Raw genomic sequence first — 17448 nt, 5'->3', positions numbered from 1 at the left:
CCCCCAGGAGCCTCCCCTCAGTCTCCTCTGCTGCAGCTGAACGAGCCAAGTGCCCTCAGCCGCTCCTCAGACCCTTCCCCAGCTCCGTGTCCCTCCTTTGGACACTCTCCAACAGCTTTGGACCCTTCTGATCTTGTGGTGCCCAGAGTGCCCCCAGCACTGGAGGTGAGGCTGCCCCAGTGCAGAGCAGAGCGGGACAATCCCTCCCTGGCCTGGTGCCCCCCAGGACACGGTGGCCCTTTGGGCTGCCAGGACACACCGGGGACTCAGATCCAACTTGGACCAACCAGGACCCCCAGGTCCCTTTCTGCAGAGGTCTGAGACGAGCCAGATTTGCTGCCATGCATGGAAGAGTTGCTGTGCACATCCCAAGGGATGCTCCTGCCTTAGAAGAGCTTGGCTTGTTTACCCTGGTCTGGTCCTCTGGAGGTCTCTGCTGATTTCCAGGACATCTGAGTCCTGTTTGGCTTTGGGATTTGCTGCTGAATTTCTTTTTTCCAAGAGGATCCCGTGTGCAGAACTGGAAGCTCCTTGACGGAGAAGCAGGTCCCACGTGGTACCCATGGAGAGGAGAATCCTCTCCTGGCTCCTGCACTGAGTAGCCCAGAAAAGAGTTCAAATCCAAGTTTTGAGTCAAACACAAGGCACAGGAGCAGAAGGTGACAAGGACCCTGGTGGCACAAACACACAGAGGGCCGGGGAGCTGTGCTGGTGTCACCACGTGGGACCCAAGGAGGCTTTAGGCCGCTTCACCCACGTGCTGGTGGGTCCCGTTTCACAAGGATTAAAATGTATTTGCAGACAAAACCCCCGCAGGTAACCTGAGCCAGAGGTTGCTAAGTGACCCAGGAGCTGCCAAAAACAAATGCCGAGACCATCAGCTGAGCCCATGCTCCTTCCCAGGGCTGGGAGTGACGGGCTCACCTAAGGAGCCAGGCCCAGGTGGTCTCTAAGTGAGCTTAAATTTCACGTTCCCGATGCTCGGGCAGGGCTGGGAGCGTCTCAGGGAGGGCAGGAGAGGCTGCTCAGCGCCGGGAGTTGAGCACGTTTGGGCTGGCTGCAGTTTGCTCCCAGCAGGTCTGCAGTAAATACGTGGCTGTGTCCAGCCTGCTGGAATTGGATGGAAATTTTGCCTTCTTCATCCCCGGAGCTGGAGCCTGGCCATGGGGAGCAGCGGCTGAGCTGCTGTGCTTGGGATTAACCCTTGGATGGCGCTGGCTCCGAGCATCGCCCGCGGAGCCTGCTCCATCCCCACTGGAATGCTGCAGCCTGTGAGTCCCACACACGGTGCTGCAAGTGAACCAAACCCACTTCCCTCCCAGTTATCCCATTTCCCAGGACTGGAGCGGCCCCGGGGATCTACAACAGATCTTGGTGCATCGGCCCCTGGAGCCCAAATCCCTCAAAGCGGGGACACTGCATCCCCTGGAGGCAAATTCCTCGTGGAGTTGCACCAGCTGCAGTTGCTGGTGGTGCCGCAAGCTTCCCCCCGCAGGTGCTGAGGGCAGGCCCAGGTGTTTCTGGGGTGTTTCCCCATCTCAGGGCTCGGTTTGGGTCATTCTTGCTGTTCTTTCAGGTGCTGGGTGTGAGTTACTCCCACACGTGTGTGCTCCAGCCCCCTGTGCCGCAGGGCACTGAGGAGATGGGATCCTGCTGCCAGCCCTGAGCTCTCCCTGCTGTCCCATCCCTCCCTCCTGGAGGGGCTGGTGCATCCCCTGGCTCCAACAGGAAACTCTGGCATGCCCAGGGCAGGGGATTTCTGTTGCCATGGGGGATTTTAGTGCCGCTCCTTTACTGGGGAGGGTCCCTGACAGAGTTCCACGCATCCCACGTGGGATTTGCATCCCTGGCACCGACTGCATGGGGTGAAGGGCTCAGCGTATCCCACGGACACTGTGACCTTCTGGGAGCTGGGAGTGTAGGTTCCTGCCCTTCCAGGGCCAAGTCTGGGTCCCTCAGGCAGAGCAGACAAGGGGCAGGTGTTCTGGAGCAGGGAATGAGCTGGGATTGCCAGGCACTGGGTGAAGTCCTGTAGCCTCACAGCCCCCAGGGGCCTGGGGCTGACCGGGAATGTGGAACCCTCAGCACCGTCCCTGCACGGCTGAGCCCGAGCCTGCAGGTTTGAAGGGAATCCCTCTGACTTCAGCTTCGGGGCGATGCTGTTTTCCTGGAGGAATTTTCGCTTTTCCAGAGTGCTGGGCACTGTCAGTTCCCCAGGAACCCCAAAAGTGACGATTTACCCATCCACAAGCAGCTTGTGGACACCGCTGGGGTTTGCAGGAGCACAGGGGGATGGAGAGCTCCGTCCTCCCGGGATGTGCCAGGGCTGTGATCCCTGTGCCCCCGGGGCCGCCTGCTGCTGCAGCACCGGCTCCTCGTTCCTCTGCCATTCCCCAGCAAATCCCTGCCGTGGGAAGCTCCTTTGCCTCAGGCTCCCCAGGCCTCTCCCAGCAGGAATTAACCCCCCCTGGTTGCTGCTGCTGCCCTGGGGCAGTTCGGCCGGGCAGGAGCAGGGAGCTGAGCGAGGTCTGGAGCAGGCACAGAGCAGCTGCGGAGCTGCAGCAGCAGCAGCTCTGCGTGGGTGTCGCTGAACGGGACCTGAGTCGGGGACATTTGAGGGCTGTTACCCGGGATTTCCGCACAAAAGGAGCTGTTTAAATTCCCTCTTTCTGTGCAACAGGAGAATTAAGGTTGATCCAGAGAGTTCAAAGCAATTTAGTAAAACCACAGCAAATCATTTGTCCAGCATCTGCTGCATCAGCGCTGGGAGCATCTCTCGACCCCCCAACTCCCCCAAAATGCCCGGGGGGTGGACACGGGACTGGGGGTCTTGCCAGTGGCACTTCTGCTTCCACGTTTGGGTGAAATCTTCCCAAATTCGGGGCCTCGTGGGCTGTGGGCACCGTTGGGTGGGTGCCATCCCCTCCTGCAATCCCTGCAGGATTCCCGAGGGGCAGTGCCATGTCTGTCCTGCTCCAGCCAGAGCTGCCCGCGGCAGGGCTGGGCTCGGACACTCTCCTGGTGGGGAGAGGATCCCTCAGGGCACAACGTGTGATAGAATTTTATATTTGTATATATATTTATATAGATAAAACCAGGCGAGCTGCAATGGTCTGGTTGGAGCAGCGCTGAGGATGCTCCTCCTTTCCGGATGTGCCCGTGTGCACTTTGGGGGAGTTTATTTGGGATTTCTGTGGCAGACACTGGGGAAAGGGGACTGACCATGGTCTCCTTGTGCTGTTCTGTGCAGTGGAGCCGAGGCTATCCGTGCTGGACACTTCGCCATTTGAACATTCCTGGGCTCCGATGCCTCAGCAGATCCCGATGTCGGAGCGGCCCCGGACCTGCAGAACGGTGAGAACTCCCTGGGTTCCAGTGGGATTGGGGGTTGTGCACTGGGACGCTCAAAATCCAGCTCGTTTTTACCTCGTGGTCACCCCTGCTCGGTGGCATTATCCCCCTCCTTGTCCCCACCTCCCTGTGCAGCAGGAGCACTCGGCACAGCCAAGCCGGACGTTTATCCCACAGAACAGCCGGGAGATCTCCAGCCTGGTGTCACCACCCCAGAATGAGCAAGAAGTGCCTCAGGTGGGGCTGTGATATGCAGCTCTGGGGTGCTGAGCTCAAGGACTTGCTCAGGGTTGGTGGCAGGCAGCAGTGGGACCCAGCTTTGGACACTGCAGGGACCCCAGCCTTTGCCCCAGCAGAGACCCCAAGCCATGGCCGTGCCAGGATCCACGTGCAGCATCAGTTTGAGGGGCAGTGGTTTGGGGTTTGGATGGATTTCCTGGGATTTGGGAGTCCATCAGCTGGGAGAGGGGCTCTGCAGGCTTTGCCCTTGCTCTGCCATCCAGATGCTGGACAAGGAGTGAAGCCACACGGCCCCACTGTCCCCTTTCCCTTCCACCGTGGAGATTTCTGACTTTTGGCATCCTCATGGGGCTGCACACGGGGAAGGAGCTGCTCTCCTGGTCCCCCGGCCCCAGCTGATGCCCCGAAGCTGCAGATCTGGGGACTGACGCCAGCGTGTCTCGCTCCAAATGTCACCGCTGCCGCAGCCTCCAGCCCGGGGGAGTTTTGGGGGTGGCCCAGCTGGATCCCCCCGGGCTCTGCTGGGCCCCTCTGGAATCTGGGCAGCGAGGCCAGGAGGGATCTGTGCTCCACAGGGCTGGGGTGAATCCCCCTGTCCCCTTCCCCGGGATCATTTCAGGGGTTGGTCCCGCTCCCGCCTGGCGCGACAGGGATGGATTGGGATGTCATTCCACCCCTGTGATGGCATTTTGCTCTCGCTGCTGCCATGATCATAACTGGGATGGCAATAAAATCCCCGATGCAGCAGCAGCTGTGGACAGGTCTTCAAAAACGCGCTCAGCCTGGGACTGATGCTGAGCAGAGCTGGGAGGGGGAGGGAAAGCTGTCACTCCGTGCTCCTCCTGGCTGGAATTCCCACTCCGAGCGGGGTTTCCAGCAGATCGGGGTCTCCACCTCCGCCCCTTTCTCCCCTGCCCCCGCAGAGCTCCGAGCTGCTTTCCTGCGGAGCTGAGTGATCCTGCTGGGACTGGGCTGTGCTCCAGCCACAGCTGCCTGTCCCTGCTGGCCTCAGAGCAGGCAGCTGTCCGTCAGTCTGGCCTGTCAGTCTGTTCCTCTGCCCACATGTCCAGCAGTCCAGTCGAATTAAAGCCTCTGGAATGATGGATCACCCCGCCAAGCTGCAGAGATGGGCTGGCAGCAGCCAGGACTCCAGGCTCCCTCTCCAGAGGGAAGCTGGGCTCCCTGGGCACCCCCTGCCATGGGTGAAGGCTCCCTTGGGGCTGAGGCCTCGGGAACAGGGTCCTTCCTGAGGGTCAGGGCTGGAAAGAGCCGTTGTTTTATCCAGAAGCTCGGAGGGGTGGCTGCGACTGCCCTGGCTGGTGTCAGCACAGTTCAGGTGAGGGATTAGGAGGAGATTTTGCCATCAGAGGTCCAGCGCTGGCAGCCAGTGACAGCGATCAGGGTGTGATTTATGTGCCAGCCCCCCGAGGGGCTCAGGCCAGCGTCACTGTAGTGCTGAGCTTAATGAACGAGCTGATCTAACGAGGGCTGGCACGGCTGGGCCGGCTGGACAAATGAGGTCGTGTGCTGGGGCAAAGCCCGTGGGAGGCAGCTGGCACTGAAATCACCGTGAAATCACCGTCCAGCAGCAGGGCAGGGCTCTGCTGGGCGCTGCTGGCCACACTGGGACCAGTGCTGGCACCGGGGGGGCGGCTGCACGTCAGCATTGCCAGCGCTCCGCACGCCCCCGAGCAGCGTCATCCATCAGCGCTCCGGAAGGTGCCTAATTACAGCCTCTGCCTTCCTGTTCCAGTTAATCATCACCCTGCCCTGGCACCTCGTTTGGTACGGAGCTGCTGGCTTGGAGCTGCCGGGCTTGGAGCAGCGAAGGTGCAGGGTCCCCTCCTGTGACGAGGTCTCACGTCCTCCGAGCTGCTCCTGTGGGTGATGTGTCCCAGCCCCAGAGGTGTCCCAGCCCCAGAGGTGTCCCAGCCCCAGAGGTGTCCCCACCACGGCCCCAGTGCTGTGCCTGGGGATGTCCTCCTGGCCAGGTCTGGCACTTTGCCGCTGTCCTCTCCCACGTGGCTTCGGCCGCGCTTCTCCCGCTGCTCTCGGGTTTGCTCGTGGGGCGCTCCCAGGCCGTGGTTGGTGCGGAGGGTGAGGGATGAGCTCAGGAGCGGGAGGCAGCTGCAGGGGAAGGAGCAAATTCCCCTCTCCCAGTTAATGCTCTGTATTTGTGTCTCTGTGGGGGCCGGAGCCCTCACCAGGAGCATGGCCCTGTTTCTCTCTGCCGGTGGCCATGCCTGTCACAGCTGTGCTGCTGGGGCTCGTGTGGGCTCGTCTTTTGTGCATCCAGCAGCAACAAATGTCATGTGGGCCCTAAAACTGAGGTGCCAGGACAGTTGCCAGGGGTTCCTTGTCCCCCCTCCCAGGCTGAGGAGAAACCTGAGACCGGGCAAGCCTTGGAGCAGGTCAGTTTGGATGGGCACCTTTGCAAAGCCCAGCTTTGGTGGGAGAGGACAAAAGTGGGTTTGCAGTGGCAGTCTCCTAGAGCTGGGCTGTCACCTCGTTGCTGGGGCCTCTCCTGGCTGGGTGGGTGCTCAGGGACAAGGACACCACAGGGGCTGTGGCCAGCGCCGCTCCTGGTGACAGACTGAGATGGGAAAACACCGGGAAGTCCCGGGGCTGGGGGCTGTGGGCTCTCACCTGCACTTGCCTTCCAGCCCCTCCTCATCCTGCCCCTGATGCAAATGGGCTTCTGCAAATTAAAAGTTCTCCCTTGAATCCTCAAAAAAGAGCCCCTGCTGTCCCTCCAGGGACCACAGCCACTGCCTGAAGCTCAGCTCCAGGGTTCCTGGTGGCATTAGTGGAACAGCTCAGTGGCAACGAGGTGGTTTGGGATGCAGCCGAAGAGGGGGAGTGAAGCTCAGCCTTTGCTCCCGTGTCATCCAGCAGGTTCTGAGGCTGTTGAGATCCAGGTCAGGTTCACTCTCAGCCACCATTTCCCAGCAGCAGTCGAGATTCAGCTCTGGCTGGTGGTTCAGTCAACTCACCCTGGGTGGAAACAAGAGCCCAGCACCCACCTGCCCTGCCCCCCTCCCCTCCTTTTAGAAGAGTTATCCTTGGAAGAGAAATAGAGATGCTCATGGAATATTAAACACCTCCCCAAAGCCCCTGTGACTGATGAGTGGCTTCTGCTCCTCGTTGCCTGGCGCAGGCAGTGACCTTTCAGAAATGTTGTACGTTGTGGTCGTCTCTAAATGTCTCCTCTCCTGGGAGCATCTTGTGGAGATAGAGATTCAGACATGATGTCTGTCAAGAAGAAAAGCAGATTGCGGCCAATCTGGGGCTGCCTGTGCAGCGTCGCCTGGGCCACGTGCTCAGGAATCATAAGGTTGTCTCTAAAAATAAGTGGTGGCTTCTTCTGGGTTGTCTCCTTGGTGCCGTGGCTCATCGGGGAATCCTCGCTTCTGGGGTTTTGCGGTGTTTGCGAGGGCTGGGAGTTTCCACGTGGGAGAGGAGTGGAGAGTCCTGTGGCCACGGCTGCCGAGGACTCGGGATGGGATCTTGGGGTGGGAAGACAGCTCCGTGGAGACACCAGGTTTGCTGGGAAGGAAGGGTGGATCTTGCCTCCCTGCGAGCTGCTCTGGCACTGGCTCGGCCGCCCCGAGACCTGGGGCTGCTGAGCAGGAGGAGCCGCGTGAGAGGCAGCAGCTGCCACTCACCAAAATAACTCCCTTCTGTGGAAGCTTTCCATGTTCTCGAGCCGTCCCTGAAGCCACGCTCGGGGATGTTCCGTGGTGACCCAGCCGCCGCCTGGCTCCTGCACAGACGGCTCCTTCCACGCTCCCCCTCCCCATTCCCGTGCCTTGCCAGGAAAATCTGCTTCTGCTTGAGGAGCCTCGAGAGGGACCTCAGGAGCACGGCCACCATGGTCACAGCCCAGCTGGGCTCTGCCAGGGCTGTTGGGGATGGTCACTTGGCCACCTGGTGACCTGACGACCCTCAAGGTGTTTGCCCAGTGCTGTGGGGTGGGAAGATGCTCTGGAGGGACCCTGCTGGGTGTCCTCAGTGCCCACCCAGCCATTGGTTCTCCCTCTGCTCCTCCAACCCTGCCCAGCCCAGCCCTGACCCAGAAAAACATGCTGAGAGTGGCAGAGCCAGGAGAATTTGTTTCCCAGCCAGCCCCTGATGGGATTAGGAATAACTCTCTCCTGGATAATTCTCCATTAGATCTGGTGATTGATTTCCCTCCTTCTTACCCCCAGCTCTGTCCCGCTCTCCCTGTTTCAGCTGGATTATTCTCATGCTTGGCTTGTTAATTGCCTGATCACCAGAGCTGAGGCTTGGCCACATCCCTGGCCTCCTTTGACCCTCCAGTTTCTGCCTCTTTGTCTCTGTCCCGGCTCTGATTTAATCCCCTCCACACCCCAGCATAAGCCAGGATCTCTCTGCTGCTCTGTGCAGAGGGAGGAACCTGCTGGTGTCACCCCAGGAGCCAGGGAAGGTCCCAGCGATGCTCCTGCAGCTCCTCCCCATGCCCCCCTGTCTTTTCTGGGGTTTTTTCAAGCTCAGCATGGCCCCAAACCCACTGACTTTGCAGACTCGAGGCAAAGGATAAAATAAAGCTGCAGTAGCCACAGGTTTGTTTTTGGAGGGTGGCACAGGTCACCTTTGGTCCTCATTTCAGTGCCCCTGGGATCTGGGCTCTGCTCTGAGCTGCAGCAACAGCTGGAAAAACACAGTTGGATTCCCTGGCTTCCCATTTGGGCATCAAACTTTGCTCTGCCAGCTCTGAACAATGCCAAAAATCCCCCTGGAGATCCCCAGCAGCCCGTGGTGCCACTGGGCAGTGTGGGTGGTGTCACCAATGAAGCTGAGCATGGAGCAGACCACAGGGACCCTCATTTTTTGTCTTTTCAGCCTAAAATCATACGAGGGGGAGGGGTGTTTTTGGAAGGTGTAACTGAGGGCTCGGGGTTTTCCAGCAGAGAAGAAGGAGCAGACGTCTGGACAGGCTTTGGCACAGGACTGGGGCCTCAGGTCTGGAGGAGCTCTGTCCGGGGGCAGCTCTGGCTGCAGTTTTCCCTTCCCCATGGGCAAAGCTTGGAGCCACGGAACTGTTGGCATCAGCATCAGGGTGCCCCATCCTCTGCTCCGAGCCCTGCCAGCTGCTTGGGGAGGTTCGGGCCCATGGAGCCTGCTTGATCCAGCCAATTCCTGCTCCTGGGAATCGAGATCTCATCCAGGGCACGCCCCAGGACGGGGAAGCACACAGAGCTTGTCCTGATGGAGAGTCCAGCAGCAGTCCTGGCGAGCTGTCAGTGAGCTGGGAACACCACGAGGATGCTCGGACGCTCCATCCAACCCCAGCCCCAGCCTGAGCCCCCGCGCCGGGGCCGAGCAGGGTGAGTGTCTGTGAGGATGCTGGCACGGCCCAGCGTGGTTGGCATTGCCTTCCCTGGCATGGAGCCGGGCTGGGGACAGCAGCCAGGGAGCAAGGGAGGGTGTGGGGACACTCGGCTGCCAGGCAGGGCTGGCTCACAGTGAGGGCCGGGCAGTGGTGAGCGGGCAGCGCTCGGGGTGTTCCCAACAGCTGCTGGTGTTTGTAGGAGCCCTGACCAGTCTCGAGCCAAGTTTGGGACATGCTGGCACTGGTACAAGGCACTGGCACCTCCCTGATACCCGTGTGACAGAGCACTGGTGTTACCCACCCGGCGATGTTTTCAGGGTGAGGGTCCCAGCATCACTTTGTGCCCCATTTGCTCCTTCCCTGCCTTGGGGTCTCCATCCTCTGCTGGGGTTTCCCTGCATCCCTGGGAAGATGCAGCAGCATCCTCTGGCTGCCTCTGGCCGCCGCCACGAAGGGGCCTGGCCTGGAGCAGCAGCAGTGGGGTGCTGGAAGGAGAAGGGCTCAGCAGGAGCATTTCCCATCCTGCACATCAAGGGAAGGATGAAACAAGACCTCGCTCTGACTGAGGTGCTTGTGCTCATGCGATGTCCGAGCAGGGGAACCTGGATATGTCAACCTGGGCTCATTTTTGATCTTTATTCAGAAAAAGGGAGCAATAATGGCAGCTGAGGAGCAGTTGCTCTTGGAGGAGCTGGCAGGGCCAAGCTTGTGCCACAGAAGCGGGAGGCGTTTGAAGGGTGGAGAGGGAACAAAATCCCTTCTGCAGGAGTCACAGAATCCCAGAATGGTTTGGGATGGAAGGGACCTTAGAGACCATCTCATTCCACCCCTGCCATGGGCAGGGACACCTCCCACTGTCCCTGGCTGCTCCAAGCCCCGTCCAGCCTGGCCTTGGGCACTGCCAGGGATCCAGGGGCAGCCCCAGCTGCTCTGGGTAACCCCGAGCCGGGGTGGCTGGAGAGCAGCAGTTCCTCTGTGCTGCAGGTGGCTGGGACAAATCATAGTAGTCACAAATCTTGGTGGGGAAAGAGGGAATGAGGCAGGGAAGGAGGGGGCTGCTCCAGGGGCTGACAAAATTGTCCAAATTGTCAAAAATTGCTCTGCTCTGCTTCCCCCACCGCAGCCCTTCAGCCCCGGGCTTTGCTGGCTCTGTCCCCAGCGCTGTGTGCGGCAGGCTTGTTATTTTTAAAAATAAATTAAACGAGGAGAAGAGCCTCTATCTAGGCCTCGCTCTGGATCTTAATTGCCCTGGCTCCCCAGGGCCCGGGCGAGCCCGGAGAGCGCCGCACAATCGCCGTAATGAGCTATTAATAAACAGCCCGGCTCCGCCTGGCCCTGCCCGGCACAGACAGGGACCGCGGGGCCCCAGATGTCCCTGCAGGGACACAGGGTCTGTGCCCCTCCTCTGCGGGATGCCCTGGGGCCGGCAGAGACCCGCGGGGCAGAGCCAGCCTTGCTCCAGACCTGGCATCTGCCTGGAATTGCAGGGAATGGCTCATCCCGCACCCCTTAACCCCGCTGTGGGGTTTGCTGAGGGGTCAGTGGGGCACCCATGGGTGGGGGCTGTGGGCCAGCAGGGCTGGCTGGTGCTCCGGCTGTGGAGAGGGAAGGTGAGCCCAGGGCTGCAGCTCCCGCTCTCCATCTGCCAGGGAAAACAACTCCAGCAGGGCTGGAGCTTTGCTTAGAGGATCAGGTGGCCGCAGTAGTAACCAAAAGTGGAGTTGGGTTACCCCGGGCTCATCCATAATGAACACGGGGCAGGGAGGGGAAGGGCTGGGTCCTCCCAGGGCTGGCACGGAGGGATGGTGGGCACTGGGTACGGCCCAGGGTGGGACACCATTAAAGAGGCATCAGGGCGCCTTTATTGAGTGTACAGACACTGAACAGGACAGATAAATGGCACAATAAATGGGGAGGGGGTTGCCCTGTGGGTTTGCAGGTCGTGTTTGGGAACATCCTTCCCATGCAGCCCCAGGGCAGAGCAAGAGTGGAGCCTCCAGAACCAAGGGGACCAAGGGGAGCTGCCCCCACGTCACCCCAGAGCCAGCTCAGGTGCCTGGGGCCACCAGCCAGGCAGAGCCTTCACAATGTGGCTCTCCTGGAAGGCAAAGGCTGCCAAGCAGCTCCAGTGCCCAGGTGGCATTTGGGGACCTCCAGTCCCCAAAGGGGTTTTGGTGCAAGGAGTGAAGCTGAGCAGTGCTGGAGAGAGGGGAGAAAGGTGCAGGGGCAGCAGTGGGGCTGATGGACCCACTGCACTGTCCCCCAGCTGCATCCAGCAGCTGTGAATCCTGTGGTTGTGTGAAACGGTGACACTTCCCTCTTGGTTTGATTCGTTGGAAGTAAAAGGGAAATGTGGCAAAATTAAGACGCGCGCAAAAAAAAGAGAAAAAGGAAAAAGGTGTCACAGACTCAGAATAAAATTGGTGAGGTTGGAAATCCCTCTAAGATCACCGAGTCCAACTGTCACCCCAGCACTGCCAAGGACACCGCTTGGCCCTCAGTGCCACATCCCCACGTCTGTAAAAGATCACGGAATCCTGGAATATCCTGAGCTGGAAGGGACCCTCAGGGATCATCAGTGCAGCCCCTGGCCCTGCCCAGACACCCCAACAACCCCAGCCTGGGCATCCCTGAGAGCGCTGTCCAAACGCTCCTCGAGATCATCCAAAGGTGCACTGAGCAGGGGGTTCAATCCCGGAGAATTGCTCCGCTTGGGTAATAGGATCAGGACAGGAAATTATCCATGGAGATCGCATCTTTCCCTGAGACATGAGCACAGAGAGGGTCAGTGACCCCCCCAGCCGCCTGAGGCTGTTCCCATGTGCCCATGGGGACAGGAGGGAGGGTGACACCAGCCTTTTGTGTCCTCAGCACAGTGGGTGTGAAGCTGTGCCAGCTCCTGCTGTCCCTGCTCCACCAGCGTCACCTCTCTGGGGGATCCGGGGTCCCCATCGCTCTCCCTCTGTCACCCCCTAAGCCAAGCAGCAGCCACCTCAAGATGGGCCTTTTTGAGAGCTTTTGGGCACTGAGGACCTGCAGTGGCACCAAGGTGGAACATTGCAGCCACACCTCGATGGCCCTGAGCAGCCACAGATGTCACACCATCCTCTTCCCTCACCCCACATCCTGCGGGGCTCCCACAGACAGGTTTGGGGTCCCTGATGTGCCCAGAGGGACAGAAGGGAGCCTGTGAAGGACTCCCTGGAGCCACAGCTTGGGCTCCCTGGAAGTCGGAAGAGCTGGAACCAGCCCTCGGGGGCAGCATCCCACTTTGTCCCAGTGCTGTGGGAGCGATGGGAAAAAGCCCCCCGAGCTGGAGGGGTTGGTGCCCTGCTCACTGGACCTCCACAGGGGTGGCTTGAGGGGCTGGCCCTGCTCGTGGTACCCCCAATATTCTCTTGCCAGGCTCAAAACCTCCCCGCAGCTCCCCAACCGAGCACCTCTGCCACTTAATTAGGTTAATGACCGTGCTTCATTAAGGAAAGGCGGCTGAGGAGTTTGCAGCGGTGCTGGGAGCTGCGTTTCCAGGCAGCCTGGCAGATTTGGGGCACGGAAGGGGAAGCAAAGAAAAGGGAAAGCGGCGGTGAAGTGCTAATCCTTGGAAAGGAGGGCAGCCGGGGCACGGCGCCGCGGGGCCGGTGTTAATCCCTCCTCGGCAAAGATTGTGCCCGAGGCCGCCTTAATCTGCGCTCTTTAGGAGGGCAGGATGGGGACGGGGACGGGGACCGGGCCCTACATGCGGCACCGAGCATCCCCCGTCCTACGGGACCCCACCGAGCCGGGGGCCTGGGGAGGATTTGTGCCGCTGGACGAGACCTCACAGCGGGAGCAGAGGGCATGGGGCACCCCACTTGTGTCCCCAGAGAGCGTGGGGCACCTCACTTGTGTCCCCAGAGGGCGTGGGGCACCCCACTTGTGTCCCCAGAGGGCGTGGGGCACCTCACTTGTGTCCCCAGAGGGCGTGGGGCACCCCACCTGTGTCACGAGTTGGCAGCATCTCTGCCAGCATCTCTTTGCTCCTGCCCTGCCCTTGGGGTGTCCCTGTGCCCCCCATTACCCCGGGGTGCTCAGGTCCCCTCCGCCCGTGCCTGCACCATCAGGAGCACAGGGAGGGCTGAGCCAGGGGGAGCAGAGGCTCAGGTGTGGGTCTGCAGCCCTGGCTCCTCTCACAAACCTCTGCCCCTGCCTCAGTTTCCCTGTTCCGCTGGAGACTGAGGCTCGTTTATCCCAGCTTTGCCCAGGGCAGGATCCCCAGGTTGCACAGAAGGTAAAAGGGATCCAGAGGGTTTCCTGGAGGGCCTGTGTCCTTATCAGCCCCATGGGCCATGGCTTGGGGAGCGCTGTCCAGTCTCAGCTCCCAGACAGGCGACCTGTGGGGCCGGGCAGGACTTTGTCCCCGCTGACTCCGCTCTCTCTCCGTCACAGGCGCATGGCAGAACGGCAGTGAGCCCCTAGACCATGCCCCACACAATGACATGGTGGCTTCCGGTGCTGGCCCTGCACGTGGTCCTGCTGTCCCCGCGGGCAGGCGCCTGCCCCGCGCGCTGCGAGTGCGCCCCACAGCTGCGCTCGGTGCTGTGCCACCGCAAGCGCCTCACCGCCATCCCCGAGGGCATCCCCACCGAGACCAGGGTCCTGGAGCTCAACAAGAACCGCATCCGCTGCCTCAACCCCGGGGACCTGTCCCCGTACCCGCTGCTGGAGGAGCTGGATTTCAGCGAGAACATCATCTCCAATGTGGAGCCCGGCGCCTTCAGCAACCTGTTCAACCTGCAGACCCTGCGGCTGCGGGGCAACCAGCTCAAGCTCATCCCCCCGGGGGTCTTCACCAAGCTGACCAACCTGACCCTGCTGGACATCAGCGAGAACAAGCTCGTCATCCTGCTGGACTACATGTTCCAGGACCTGCGCAACCTGAAGAGCCTGGACGTGGGCGACAACGACCTGGTGTACATCTCCCAGCGCGCCTTCTCGGGGCTGCTGGGCCTGGAGCAGCTGACCATTGAGAAGTGCAACCTGACCTCCATCTCGGCCGAGTCACTGTCCTACCTCCAGAACCTGGAGGTGCTGCGGCTCCGGCACCTCAGCATCTCTGCGCTGGAGGAGCAGAACTTCAAGAAGCTCTACAACCTCCTGCAGCTGGAGATCGACAATTGGCCACTGCTGGAGGAGGTGTCCCCCACCAGCTTCCAGGGCCTGAACCTCACCTCGCTCTCCATCACCTACACCAACATCACAGCCGTGCCCGCCGCTGCCTTGAGGAACTTGGTGTACCTGCGGTACCTCAACCTGTCCTACAACCCCATTAGCACTGTGCTGAAGGGCTCCTTCAAAGACCTCATCCGGCTCCAGGAGCTCCACATCGTGGGCGCTCTCCTGGTGTCCGTGGAGCCGCAGGCTTTCTCCGGCCTGAGACAGATCCGGCTGCTCAACCTCTCCAGCAACTTCCTGTCCACGCTGGAGGAGAGCACCTTCCACTCGGTCAACACGCTGGAGACGCTGCGGGTGGACAGGAACCCCCTGGCCTGCGACTGCCGGCTCCTCTGGATCCTGCAGCGGCGGAAGACGCTCAACTTCGACGGGCAGCAGCCCATGTGTTCCTCACCTCCCGAAATCCAGGGCAACGCCCTGCGCGACTTCCCGGACTCGGTGCTCTTCGAGTACTTCACCTGCCAGAAGCCCAAGATCCGGGATCGGAAGCTGCAGCACGTGACAGCGCGGGAGGGGCAGTCCGTGTCCTTCCTGTGCCGGGCCGACGGGGAGCCCGACCCCTCCATCGCCTGGGTGTCCCCCCAGCACCGCATGATCACCACCCGCAGCACGGGGCGGGCCACGGTGCTGCCCGGGGGCACCCTGGAGATCCGCTTCGCCCAGGTGCAGGACAGCGGCACCTACATCTGCATCGCCAGCAACGCCGGCGGCAACGACACCTACTTCGCCACCCTGACGGTCAAGGGGCGCCCGGCCGACGGCGCCCACCACGCCAACCGGACTTTGTACCTCAGCGACTTCAACGACACCTTCCACAACGACACCCAGGTCTTCTTGAAGTTCACCTTGGACCTCAAGACCATCCTGGTCTCCACAGCCATGGGCTGCATCACCTTCCTGGGCGTGGTGCTCTTCTGCTTCCTCCTGCTCTTCGTCTGGAGCCGCGGCCGGGGGCAGCACAAGAACAACTTCTCCGTGGAGTATTCCTTCCGCAAGGTGGATGGTCCCACCACCACCACCGGCCAGGGAGGGGCCAGGAAGTTCAACATGAAGATGATTTGAGCCTCTCCCAGAGAACCGTTGTCTGCTGCCCAGCCCCGGGCACGGCCGCGGCGGGACGGGGCCGGCAGGGCTGTGGGAGCACCGGCTGTGTCCCAGAGCTGGCAGCGTGACCTTGCTGTGCTGGGATGTGGCTGGAGACAGCGGTGCCACAGGCCAGCAGGGTCGGAACTGTGGGGACCTCAGGGTCGGGGAGGGATGACCCCGATGTCCTGGCCCCATGGAGAGCCCTCAGGGCTCAGGGGCCGTCCCAGGGGCTCCCGATGTAGCGAGGTTTTTGCTACCAACTATGCATTTCTCGAGCCAAAAGATCAGCAGCGTTTGGGCCTGGGAGAAAAATGCTTCCTGGTTTTTTTCCCCCTCCTTCCCTTTTTTTCTAAGGGACTCTTCAAAAAACTTTCCTGATAGTTGTTTATGGTTCTTTTCTTGGTGTTGGTTGGGGGTTTTGGTCCAATTTTTTTTTTTTCTTTTTTTAAAATGAATTTCCAAGAGAAATGTCTTCCGGGGCGATGCGGGACTGGGGAGGTTGTGCCGAGCTGGGGGCGTCCCCCAGCCCCTTGGCAAAGACAGACCCCCCCCCGGGCACAGATGTGCCTTGAGAGCTTCCCATCTGTGGATTTAAGACCCAGCATCTGCCAACGTGGGTGCCCGGGGATGCTCCGGCACAAGCAATAATAACCCCCCAGGGCCGGGCTCTGAGGAGGTGTCAGCGAGAAGAAAAAGGGAAATAAAAAGACGAAATGAGGCCAAGATAGTTAAAATCGGGAAGAGCAGCCCCAGGGTGAGGCAAGGCCCCATCTCTGCACCCGCCTGAGGGGGGTTGGGATTCCTGCGGGTTCAAAAGGCACTTTTGGGTTCATTTTCTTTGAGTTGCAAAGTCGAAGTCTGCAGGAGAGCAGGACCTGGCTCGTCCTGTGCAGGGAGACCCTACAGCCCGGGGAAGAAGAGGAAGGAAAAGCTGGGAACAAGCAGTCCTGGAGAACATCCTGGCTGACACCTCCACCCCGGATCCTGCACCCTCCGGCGCTGAGGACCACGGGTCAATGTCCCCGGGGCTGCTCCCTGCTGCCACAGGGGCGGTTCCTGCCTTCCCATCCCACCCCTTCCCAGGCTTTGCCCTGGCAGCTCAGGGTGTGGATTTTTGTGTGTGGGAGAAGGAATGGAGCCAGAATGGAAGAGCCTGGATGTGACCTGGAGGATCCAGGGAGTTCATTGCTTCCTCCTCCTCTTTCTCCTCCCATGTGCACCCTGGGGGTTGCTGCAGGTCCCACCTCTGTCCCCGTTCCTGCAGGGATGTTCCCCACCTGGATGTCCCTTCTCCAGCCAGTGATGGTCAGGCTGGGAGCTGGAGGGGACAGCTGCCCATCCCCTGACTGGCATCCCAGAGTGGCATCCGAGGGGTTGGGAGCTTTGTGGGCCACAGGTGGCTGCTCAGAACATCCCCCCAACCTTGTCCTGCTCTCACAGGGTGCCCCCCATCCATCCATCCATCCATCCCTCCATCCATCCATCCATCCATCCATCCATCCATCCATCTATCCATCCATCCATCCCTCCCTCCATCCCTCCCTGCCGTGGGTCCGGCCGTCCCCGTGGCCCCGCATGCCCGGTGCCCCTCGTCCCCTGAGCCGTGCATGCCGTGTCCCACCAGGGTCCTGTTTGGTGTCTGGGGTGTTTTTTAACCTTGGGATGGGGGTGGGAGGGCAGGGAGGGGGTCGGGCACAGACCCCCACAGTGGGAGCAAAGGGCAGTGCAGAGCTGGCCCAGTTTTCTATGTAACAAGCATGTGAGATGTATTTGTGAGCAAAACAAAAAAGAAAAAAAAAAGAGGGACTTTTGTGGCTCTTTTGGGTTTTTCTCCCCCTTTCCTTCCTCATGTGCCTCGATAAGAAAAGGCAAAATCAGTGGGCAAAGCCTGAGCAGGACCTGGAAAGAGCAGGAGCACCAGAATTCTCACCTTTGTGCGCTCCAGAGCTGCTGCAACCTGGGAAGCCCCCGGAATTCCAGCAGACCTTTCCCCCTTCCCGAGGCTCTGCTGGGATTTGCAGCCCCTGAGTCCATCACCACCATCAGCCCCACAAACCCCATAACAAACAATGGGAAACCACCTCTCAGAGGGTGCCAAAGTCCATATTAATAACTAATAAATGATTAATGCACGTGTGCTAACAAACCGCTGCTGCTATTAATCGATTATTAATTATTAATGCGGTGTTTATAAGGATATGCCGGAA

At 60.3% G+C, this 17448-nt stretch overlaps 1 protein-coding gene across 1 annotated transcript; it reads left to right on the top strand.

Moving 5' to 3' along the window:
- The first annotated feature begins 3088 nt into the window (after positions 1-3088).
- LINGO3 (leucine rich repeat and Ig domain containing 3) lies at positions 3089-17047 on the top strand. The gene is made up of 2 exons (XM_042023373.1): positions 3089-3354; positions 13370-17047. Exon 2 carries the CDS (start codon positions 13403-13405, stop codon positions 15215-15217), a length of 1815 nt encoding a protein of 604 aa, XP_041879307.1. The 5' UTR covers positions 3089-3354; positions 13370-13402; the 3' UTR covers positions 15218-17047.
- Positions 17048-17448: the final 401 nt, after the last annotated feature.

This window comes from Corvus kubaryi, unplaced genomic scaffold, assembly GCF_017639235.1.
Source record: "Corvus kubaryi isolate FWS band 111438036 unplaced genomic scaffold, C.kubaryi_AGA036_p1.0 37241, whole genome shotgun sequence".
Classification (NCBI taxonomy): Eukaryota; Metazoa; Chordata; class Aves; order Passeriformes; family Corvidae; genus Corvus; species Corvus kubaryi.
This window is presented reverse-complemented; position numbering and strand designations above follow the sequence as displayed.

Excerpts from the sequence above, each read along its gene's own strand:
- LINGO3 (XM_042023373.1), top strand. The coding sequence starts at position 13,403 with ATGCCCCACACAATGACATGGTGGCTTCCGGTGCTGGCCCTGCACGTG.